This window comes from Cyprinodon tularosa, unplaced genomic scaffold (genome assembly GCF_016077235.1).
Source record: "Cyprinodon tularosa strain WSP-4 unplaced genomic scaffold, ASM1607723v1 ctg59, whole genome shotgun sequence".
In the NCBI taxonomy this organism is placed as follows: Eukaryota; Metazoa; Chordata; class Actinopteri; order Cyprinodontiformes; family Cyprinodontidae; genus Cyprinodon; species Cyprinodon tularosa.
Window position 1 is genome coordinate 1,608,002 of NW_024039329.1, and position 11,172 is coordinate 1,619,173.

The window sequence follows — 11,172 nt, forward strand, 5'->3', positions numbered from 1 at the left end:
TAAGATTAAAAATATATATATCTTAGTCCATCAATGTGCTCTATCCAGAACTTCTCAGGAGTTTTGGTTTCCTCTCTTTTAAAGTCTGGAAAAAAACTCCTTTAAAGAATTGTTTCAATCGGATATTTAATCGGTTAATCAGAAAAAATAATCAATAGATTAATCAATTAACAAAATGATGGTTGGTTGCAGGCCTAGTTAATGTACAGAAGCTATTTCTAGTTTCCATCGAGACATTATTCACCATTATTTCATTTTATGTAAAGGGCTTAATAGGAATGGATTTCTACAAATGACTGAACTGAGAGGTTTATCTTGTTATTTCCGATTCGTTTTTAACTGAATGAAAACTCAGAGTTGTTATCTGTAGATAGAAAACTGAGCAATTTTAGCTTAATTTATTGATTCTTTAATGCTGGGGGTGGACCTTTAAACATTGACTTCATATTCATTTCATAGGAGAGCATGACACCTTCAACATTATGCTACGCCGACCACATTCCCATCAACACCTCCACGCAGCAGATGACTAACTTCGCAAAGGTTTGTCTGACCTAATCCTGCCGTTTTTCATGCATCCTACAGCAGGTTTCTAGGCAACCAATGGTGAGAAGATGAGAGGCAAACAAAGGGAGTAAAAAAAAAAAAGTAAAAAAAAAAAATCATCATCAGGCCCATGTGTCTAATTACATGAGACATAATTTATTCATATACTCCTCCTTATAATCAGACTGTGTGTGTGTTTGTGGAGAACATTGTATAAAACTTCATAAGAGCTAAATCTAGCCCTGTGGGCAATCGTGCACTTATTTAACAGTTTTCCTTAAAAGGTTATAAAACATTGTTTGTGTGGTGGGTAGCACTCATATTTTATTCAGATTGTTCAGCGTTTTCAATCGTTGGCCAGTTGTTTGGTGCCTCATCACATTACTAAGAGCAACTAAGACTCTTGTGTCTTTCCTTTAATAGAAAACCGTTTCACCAATCTGTCAATACGATTTACCGTAAGATGACAGGTGCTGTGAATTGGGGCCACATAAATGAACTAAACTGAATCATGTAACTCATTTTGATTAACAACAAAATAACAAAGAAGAAACACTCGTGATTAAAGAGATGGGAGTTTCATTTTGTACTGTAACTATATTTACTACCACCTCTACAGAACTGGGTCAAACATCACCAACAAAACTTGCTTCTGGTTGACAATTTTTAGCATAATAATGCAATAATTTCACTCAAAGAAAATGTAAACCTGTGAATTCATTTGGGTCTTTAGTCGTCATCAAACACCTTTAGTACATTTTAGGAAAAGGATTTTTGGGCCAGGGGGAGTTGATGAGCTGTGCAGATTAACAGTTTTGAACAGAAAGCACCATTGTGATAACATGTGTTAACTCTGCTTCCATCTCATTGGAAAGGAGAGCAAAAGTAGACGTGTTTGAGAGTAGCACTCCTTTTAAGGTTTTTGTTGCACAGAGGAGTAAAGTCATTACCCTCCTAGGGATCTCCGCTCCCTCGCAGTCATTTTAAGCAGACTGCATATAATAGCACAAATAAGTTTATACCTTTAAGGTGTTTTTTTATATAACCAGCTTTTAGATCCTTTAAGAGATATACAGAGATAGTGAAGCAGGGCTTTAAAATGTTCTGACAATATCATATCTATGATTATGAAACAGAAAGAAAGACTAGATTAAGTAAAAAAAAATTGTTTCATAATAGCAATTTGGTTTAAAAAAAACATATTTAAAACGTAGCAGCATCTCTTCAGTAAGCATCTTCTATGTGCTGCGCTGCATTGGAAAGCATGACCTACTTTCATCTGGGGGGGGGGGGGTTCAATTATATAGAAGCTGCAAGGCTTCAGAAGCTTCCAAACTTTAATCAATAGTATATTTACAGTTCTATTTTTACTTTGCTGTTAGTTTCTGTGACAAGTATCCTAAAATAATTTCCTCACAGAGAGCTCACTTGGGCTGTTGCACCGTGAACCATCTCTTCCACTCTGTTCAGAGGAGTCTTGATAAGATAGGACAGCTCTTTGGTTAAAAAAACACTAAAATAAGCCTATAAAACCGAAGATTCTGAGAAGACAAATGGTTACGCAGGTTTTAAAGATGATCGAAAGAAACTTAATCAGCATCAAAAACATTTTTTTTCCACAATGTTTAATGATGCTTCCCAAAATGTTCTTCTGTTTCCACCAAACGCACAAGTGTTTCTAAGAAATCAGCAGAATGCGTCACTACATGTCTCAAATACAAGCGGAGCAGGATAGGAAACCACAAGAGAACATGACGAAGAATATGGTCAGGTTCTAACATCACCATCATGCAGATTAACATTTTTGCAACAAGTAACTACATAAACTTAGCTGAGATGACAAACCAGAAACCAAACAAAACAAAAAAATGGAGGACTATATATTGCAAATGATTACAAAGTCACATTTGCAGACCAAAAGAAAGTGCTACTACTTTCAACCCAATTTTCATTTTTTGCTATTAATCTTTTTTTTCTTTTTCTTTTCCATTTGGGCAATTGCAAATTTGAAGACTATGATTAAACACAGTGACTACGAGAAGTTTAGTGATATAAATCATACTTCTTTATGTTACTGGTGTGCTGAAGATGAGTTTCCGTGTATTCTTCAAGAGTTTTATTTGTGAGGCTATGTTTTTGTGCCAAACAACCAAGAAAGACTGAAAAAAAGTAATTTTTACAATAATTTTTATCATTACCACGATAATATAACCCAATATGGTTTAGAGGGTTTTGGAAATAATTTCCACCTGGAAATATACAACAAAACAAATGTTGAATTACTTCACAGACTGTTTCCCGTATTTATGAGGGAGGCCATGTGAGAACGGAACGGAGTGGATGTGCATCAGCTAAGCAACATTGCAAAGTTAATGCAAAAGGCAAACCAAATAAACACAAAGAAACGCTGTAAGCAAACAGGAACTTCACTCACTAAACTATAACATTTGGAATAACTGCACCCCCACATACAGAAACCTCAAATTAAAAAGTTTCGTTGACTATAAAACTCCCATAAATTCCTTGCTCTTTCGAATCCAAATGCCAGCGGTAACATCTGGGAGCTGCTAACGCTCCTTAGCCTTCCCTTCACAGTTGGACAGAGATCCAGCTGCACGCGGCCACCTGATCACTAAAGTAGATCCAGTACCTTTTCTTTTGATCACAGTAAGCCTGAATGCTGAGACCCCCTGGTGCTTTTAAAAATGTTAAAACGTTTTAAAGCCCATAAAGGGCAGAATAACAAGCTAGAATGTGTGTGTCCATGGCGCCATGTTTACATAACAGAGGCCAAAACTATCTATAAATATTAAAGTCCAGATAAAATGGAAACTAAATAGTTTTTACACCAGAAAGATACAAACAATTTGAAATGTATTAAAGAAATTTAGCCTTAGAGTTAATTACTCTATCTGCTAAAGATCTACCATTCAAAGCACCAATTTCTGATATCTAGAAACCGTCACGTTGATGTTTAACTATATTGCTGTGAACCTTTTGCTTCCATTTTTCTGCTTTCACCTTTACTTTAATTCACTTTAACTCAAACAAAATGGAAACTTTGGGGCGGTTAGACTAAAGCTGGGGGTTTCAAATATCTTTCAGCAGTGAGGTGAAATTTACAAAGGAACATGTAGCAAAAGGGTCAAAGGTGCGCACGACACACCCAAAGAAACTACAAAACAAATGTATTCAGAGCACACACTCCACACACAGAGGCTACTCTTATACATTGTTCAGCTGAATGGGTCAGAAGTTCATAGGTGTTTATAAACCTACGATTTCTTTAAAACCATGCTAAAATCCTATTATAAATGAATCACTAGACATAAACAAATTAGATGGACTAAAGGGACATGAAATCCTGAGCAAACTGTGTCATACTGTCCATCCCTATGATATATAGCGTGGATGTCTAGCTTTAAAAAAAGACTTCCAACAGAAAGCCGTTCCTATAAACTCAAATAAGGATCATGAGAAAAGTAGACCAGAAGGCGAGGCGTGGCATAAAGAGAAAACAACCCCAGTTCCTAACTTGCTCAATACTTTGACAATAATGCGATTTAAAAGATTGCAGACAGACACATTTTGGGGCCAAGTACAAATATAGTTGATAAATAAATAAATATTACACCTCTACACCATTCTGAGATTTCTTTCAAGGTATGATAATCTAGAGTAGAAACTTCAAAGTTACACAATATATCAAATCCGGTTTTTGTGTTAGATGGTTTGTTCACACTCTGCACATCTAAATTAGATATGGCCAGATGTATATATTTAGCGTTGTAGATCCTTAAAGGTATAGAGGACGATCTAAATTAGTGGTCCTCCTAACTGTCAATCATTCTGGTGGTATGTTTACGTAAGGCCGTCCTATGTGTTCGTCCCGTTAGCTATATTTTTTTGCGCATGTGCACTTTCAAGCGTATATGTGTGGTGAGCTACGGTTTCAGACAGTCGTTGAAGCTCGCCTTTCTCACTGCGTTTTTTTGTAAATGGCAGAGGGTCGTATGAGAAAAAGTATCGATGAAGTGTATGAGAAGGGAAGAAAGGCCTCAGAAGAAAAGATATATCCCAAAATGCTTTGCACGGAGAGCTCTACTCGCTTGGGGTGGAACGGTTCACAAAATCCACGGTTCGGTTTTGGTTTCACGGTTTCGTGGTCACGGTTTTCGGTTCGGTATATGTTGATTGTTAGGAAAATCTATTATGTCTTGTATAGTACAACACGTGTTGCACAATGCTTGCACACTGTTGCACTTTTATCCACAACTTTCTTTCCGCTGTCATCGTAGGTCACTCTAAATGCAAAGTGGTCCCATACAGCAGACCTATAGAGTGCTGCAGGCACGTCTTCCAACTCCTGTTCTTTCCCACTCGCCATACCCACACATTTCTCCACAACAACTGATTTTTTTCTGCTACACCCGGCTATGCTGCTTCGCTTGTTTAATACTGACGGTTGGCTTTGGTCGCAGTACCGACACCTTCTGCTCTGGAGTGTACACGCTGCGCCTATGAGAAAAAGGAGCTGCGCATGAACCGAACGCAACACACGCAAACCGAACCGAGACAGTCCAACCGAACGGTTCGGACGGTTTTCATAAACCGTTCCATCCCTACTACTCGCAAAGTGCTTATGGGATATACTGTCACAGTGGCCCACTGTCGCCATAGGCTGTCGCTACCCGACAGTGGTGCCTAATAACAAAGATGGAGCTGGAACCGTAGGAGGAGGAGTAAGGTGACCAATGGGGAGCAAAAAGCAGTGATCATCTGTCCAAACGGTCAGTAATCTTAGTTCACTATAAAGTCCACTATATAATCCCCGCTCTATATACTGATTGAGGGATAGGGGTAAGGGGGGACATTCGGACAAAGTAAGTTTGTATGAGCGATGCAAACAGACACTTTTAAACGGAGCCTGCACGAGGAGAAATGGGCTCATGCACGCTCTCGCACATGTTTAATAGGCGTTCCCTCTCAGGAGCAGGTACAGGGTTTTGCATGTGCATTGTTTTTTTAATTGAGAGGGCGGGTCTTTTAAAAAATTTGCAAAGATTCTCCAAAATACCTTCAAGGTCCCAGAGAGCATTTATTCACATTGTTTAATGGGTTAAAAAAATATGCATCAGTAATATTTGAATTTGCAATAAAAAAATTTAGCCATAAGATCACACCATTTATCTATGAATATTGATCAATAAATAAAATACCTTAACTGCAAATAGCAATGAATGACTTTGAAGTGTTTGTTTTAAAGGTAAGAAATGGAAGGAGGAAGAAAGACACCCAAATGAGAGTACCAAGTGACACAAGGTGAACTGACCCGAAGCCAGCAGAACTAATCATGCAAATATAAAGGCAAAACACACAGACATACAGCTTGTTCAACAGTATTCACACCTGATATTTTCTAACCTCTGCAGTTATATTCCTTAGGCTGGTAAGATATTAAGTTCACACAGCCTTTTACAAAGGCTGCATAGAGCGACTAATATTAGCCAGATTTCAGGGACGCGCTGCTTTACTTTACCGCTTACAGCAACTTAGATTCCACATATCTGAGCGATGAGTGTCTGCCACTTTACATAACATAAAAATTATCTGATTTTTTTAGAATATTAGAAAAGCTGTTTGTGTGCTTTGCAGTCACACGGCAATCCAAAGCTGCCTTTCTTTATACACTAAATCCTCCCATAAAGTGCGGTATCTCTAGTTCCTCCTGACCTTTTATAATTAGGTCTAATAGTGGAAGCCCTAATCCACCTAAATGTTGTTCCCATGCTTTTAATACCACACAAGAGTTACTGTCTTAGATGGCTCAAATGGCCACAACCTACGTGTGCTGCTTTCCCCGATTCTCGTGAACCTAGTTTTTCATACTACTGAGACAAAAGGCTCCTTTTCTTAATGCATGTGGTCTTCTGCTAAGTTAACTATGCAGGTCTGACCTGGTCCTTTTCTTTGAATCTTTTTGGCAGGGCTGAAACAATTAATCAGATAAATCGATTTTTGAAATAATCGTCAACTAATTTAGTAATTGATTCATCGTTAAATGGAGAATAGAGACTCTAAAAGATGCCTTAAGCTGACAGAGCGACCTACCAATTATACCAAAAATTTACAAAATAAATTACAAAAACATTTTGCATTTAAGATAAACATCTTCTTCATCTGTCAACATGCTCTATCACGTACTCTTCAAGTGAAAAAGTTGTATTTCCAACTGTTAATTTCGCAAAAAGTCTATTATTATTCAATTAATTGAAAAAATAACCTACAGATTAAAAGATTTGCAAAATAATGCCTTGTTGCAGCCCTAATTATTCACTACTGTTAACAGGGAATTTCTATTAGAAGAAATACAACATCAAGTGAATATGGCGCAGTTTAAATCATCTGACAATGGTTTTATTTTTTACACATTCAAGCAGTATCTCAACAGGATGTGTTGAAGTTAGAGGTGAGGGAAAAAAATCAATTTAGCGATATATCAGGATTTTTGGCTGCCCGATTTAATATTGATCTCTCAGTTCCTGATATCGATTTTCAAAAAAAAAAATTTTACGTTTCCCTCATTGTTTTACGTTAAACAATGAGGGGGAAATGGGCTACCTCTGCTCTGTGACTCTGGTAGATGGCGCTGTGGAGCCTTTCTGCTGTGCACCAAAGCACTATTTCTGAAGTTGAGGCAGTCAGAATAGAAAAGGTGGACTGAATCAACCCAGGAACAACATGGATTCTGATAGCAAATAAAGTTTGGTTGTCACTTCGTAAAGTGTTTTTATACTAAAAACGTGGTTGGCAATTCAATTACAAAAAAAATGGAAATTTTAAAACGAAAGCAGCTTTATGTCTTCTCATTAGTAATTTCTGGGAGAAATAAAACACCTTTAGTACTAGAATACAACAAAAAAAGATAGACTTCTGTAAAACAAAAGTATTTCTGGGTACAGGATCAAAACATTAAAAAGTAAACATTATATATACATATATATATTACAATAAGTGTCTCCTCTCCATTATTTAATATCCTGCAACCACGTATGAGTGACTGGTGAAATATTATACCCACAAACAGGAATTTTGATTGATCTAAAAAGCTCTGATTCCAGCACCACACCGACGGATATGAAGCTAAGGGAAGGTTGGAAGGCAATAAGAGAGACAAATTTTTTTTTTTTAACTGTTTCTGAAGAAAATCATGCTGGGCGAGAAATGAACAAAACTCTGAATATACAGCAGCAACTCATGTCTGTGAGCTGAAGTCATCACATGGTTCAGGAGATAAAGGACACTTCCCACAAATCACTTTGGCGCTCTCAGCTACAACAAAACATTGCCCTGTCACTGTACTCCCCCCTATAAACTCTCACTCCATTTTGTTTACTGCAAGGCACCTCGATGCGTACGAGCAGATGACTTCACTTGGATACCAGTTTTTTTTTTATGTCCTCCACAAAGCAACTGATGACCAGAGGTTCCAGGCAATAAAATGACCAACACGAGTAAACACATGCAAGATGGAAAAGTACAGCGACCGTAACAACTTTCTCTGCCTTCCTTACTGTTGCCTCTTTTTTTTCAGAGCATAAATAGCTCTTTGTATCAATGATCATGCCTATAATTAAAGCTCATTTTAAAAAATGACTTCATGCCCAAATCCTCTACAACATTAATTCCAGCCAATCCCAAATATATAATTTAAGCTAAGCATGTGTGATTACCCTGGCATTGGGCTTAAGTTGTTTTTGTTTGGGATATATCTTGGGGTAAAAAAAAACAACAACAACAGATTAGACCAATAAAAATGTTGTGCAATGCAACTTAACTCTGCACTGAAAAACAGCTACTGTCAAAATTATATTTAAAGCTCAAATCCCTGGTGATGTTAACCAGCATTTTAAATGGGGTCAATGAATGTATTAGTACAAAGAGGCTAGCAGCTGGGTTTTAGATAAAGTTTGTTTGTGTTTAGCATATTTTTAAAACATATGGTGCTAATAAAAACGTTGAGTTTAAGGTAACATAGCAAATAAAGCAAGGTAAGCAAATAGACTGAGTCTTGTAGCTGATGTTTAGATCCCTGGTAAATTTTGGTTTAAAATGATCAATTCATTTCTGCAAACTGTAGGTAATAATGTTTTTACCTAACATTATTAACCAGTTGCCAATCTGTGGGGGAGCTAAAGATTAGGGTGATGCCAAGCAGGCTTTCCAACCTGAGAAAGTTTAAGCTCATGATCAGTGATCAATTTTCAGCATACCACTGGAAGCAAACATTATTTTGCTAGATTTTGAGAGGTGATGGTCTTATTTCCAATTAGAAATAACTGGTAGAAAGAAAGCAGTTCAATGTTTAAATCTGCAACAGGTACAAACTATTTTACGCTTGACTGTAAGTTATGATTAGATATTAGATTATATATATATATATATATATATATATACATATATATATATATTAGGGCTGCAACTAACGATTAATTAGCTGATCGATCAATCTATTGATTCATTTTTTTTTTTGATTAATGGATAAATAATCACATAGCAAGAAGTTCCTTGAAGATGTTTTACAGAATTAAAATAAAACATTTCCACCTGTGAGTTCTGGATAGAAGAAGAAAACGTTTTGTTTTGTTTTTTTTATGTCTTAAATGCAAAATACTTGTTTTATTTTTTTTAGGTTTTGGTATAACTACTGCCCAAAGTGGGTTGCTCTATCAACTTAATTAATGTCTTATAGTCTCTACTCTCCAGTTAATGATTAACCAATTATTCGGCCAAAATATATAAATATATATATATATATATATATATATATATATATATATATATATATATATATATATATATATATATATATATATATATATATATATATATATATATAATTAATTAAAGATTTTAAACCAGAAGTAACATTTTGTGCTTGTGACAATATTATTGTTAGTGATTTCATGTTTTAATTACTTTAAAATGTATTAGTAATTTAAGAGAAATTCGTCCAGCACCGCCCCTATGAGATGCTCCACAGGGAGAGAAAGACAACTTAACCAGTTCAGTTTCTAAATCCTACTAAATCCATAATGTTAAATGAAGTTAGGTTTAAAGTTATCTTAATTCAGTAGATAATTATTATTAACAATCCGATGTTAATTGTTGAAAACAGCATCAACTCGTCGCCCTGTCAACATTGGTGTTTTCAAAGCAAGTTGCGTTCCCATTAATCACCCTCTGACCTCATCTTCATTGCCGTCTGGCAGGAAAAGAAATAACATTTAGCTTTATTGACAGACTACACTGAGACTGGACTGTTTAATTCCCGCTATATGTGAAAGAATCTTCCTAAAATAAAGAAGGGCTGTTTACAGCTAAGTTCTGACAGAGTAATACGTCACATCCAAAGCACGGTTTCAAAGGTTTAGCTTGGACAGTGACAGCCTTCAGTCCAGCACTCACCTTCACATAGAGTCACTTTAAATATAATCCAGGGCTTCTCTGAGCATGTTATGGACTTATAAATCCATCCCATGCACAGTTCGCCTGCATTGCTGCCATCTTGTCCTAGACGACAGGAAGGGAGAGCTCGATCTGGGCAACGCCACCATCTCCCACATTTCTAACAGAAAACAACTCTTCCTTATGGCCGTCCGGGAGGTGAGGAGGGGGAGACACCGAGTCCCGCTTCAAGCTGCTCAAATCCGCGTCCGTCCTTCTCACGCCTCGGTGTCCATCTCTCAAAGGGTGCCCGTTACCCCCTGTCTAGACAAGCGGCTCCGCGGCCCTGGCAGTCTCTAACATGTCCCTTCTCTTCTTCTTCTTCTTCTTCTATTGAGTTTTCTGGCAGTTTGCATCCTGTGTGCATTACCGCCATCAACTGGACGGAGATGTAATTCAGAAATATAATGTCTGTATATCTTTATATCTTCATGAAACTAAATTCTATCTATACTTACACACACGCACATACACACACTAAATTCTCCCAGCTAATTCTGTATCTTTTAAATATTTAATAAGTGCTTTAATTATCTTATCTGATTGATGCTTCCCTAATAAATCTGCCATCTTTACTGAACTCCCCATTACCCTTTCCAGTTCTTTCCTCTCTTTTGTATATTTGCTACAATAGATCAACACATGTTCTACTCCTTCGATTTCTCCGCAATAACAACAATTACCCGTTGGATGTTTCCCTATTATTTTTAGACCTGCATTTAAACTAGTATGCCCAATCCTTAACCTGTTTATCCATATTTCCTCTCTTCTACTCATTATACTGTTATATCCTATGCTAATATCTTTATGTATTTTATATAAATGTCTTCCTTTTTTTTCTAAATTCCATCTCTTCTGCCATACCTTATTTATTTTATCTTTAATAATTACTTTTATTTCTGTTCTACTTAGCGGGACATCATATTCAATTTCTCCTACTTTAACTGCTTCTTTAGCTAACTTATCTACTTTTTCATTACCTAAGATTCCTTTGTGTGCTGGAACCCATGTGAATTGAATACTTATATTTTGTTGCCTTATACCATACATTAAATAACTGACTTCATCTAAAAGATCTTGACGGCTTTCAGATTTTCCACTTTTAAAACTAGTCAGGCA

The 11,172-nt window shown here is 36.5% G+C and overlaps 1 protein-coding gene across 2 annotated transcripts in view; it reads right to left on the minus strand.

Moving 5' to 3' along the window:
- The window catches only part of hipk3b (homeodomain interacting protein kinase 3b), a 46,408-nt gene extending 36,052 nt beyond the window's left edge, over positions 1–10,356 (minus strand). The window contains exon 1 of one of the 2 annotated variants that reach the window (XM_038306732.1): positions 10,015–10,356. In XM_038306732.1, coding sequence (XP_038162660.1) covers positions 10,015–10,087 — 73 coding nt within the window. In that variant the 5' untranslated portion in view covers positions 10,088–10,356. The remainder of the gene's footprint in view (positions 1–10,014) is intronic. The other variant, XM_038306733.1, reaches the window with a different exon arrangement.
- Between the last annotated feature and the right edge of the window lie 816 nt (positions 10,357–11,172).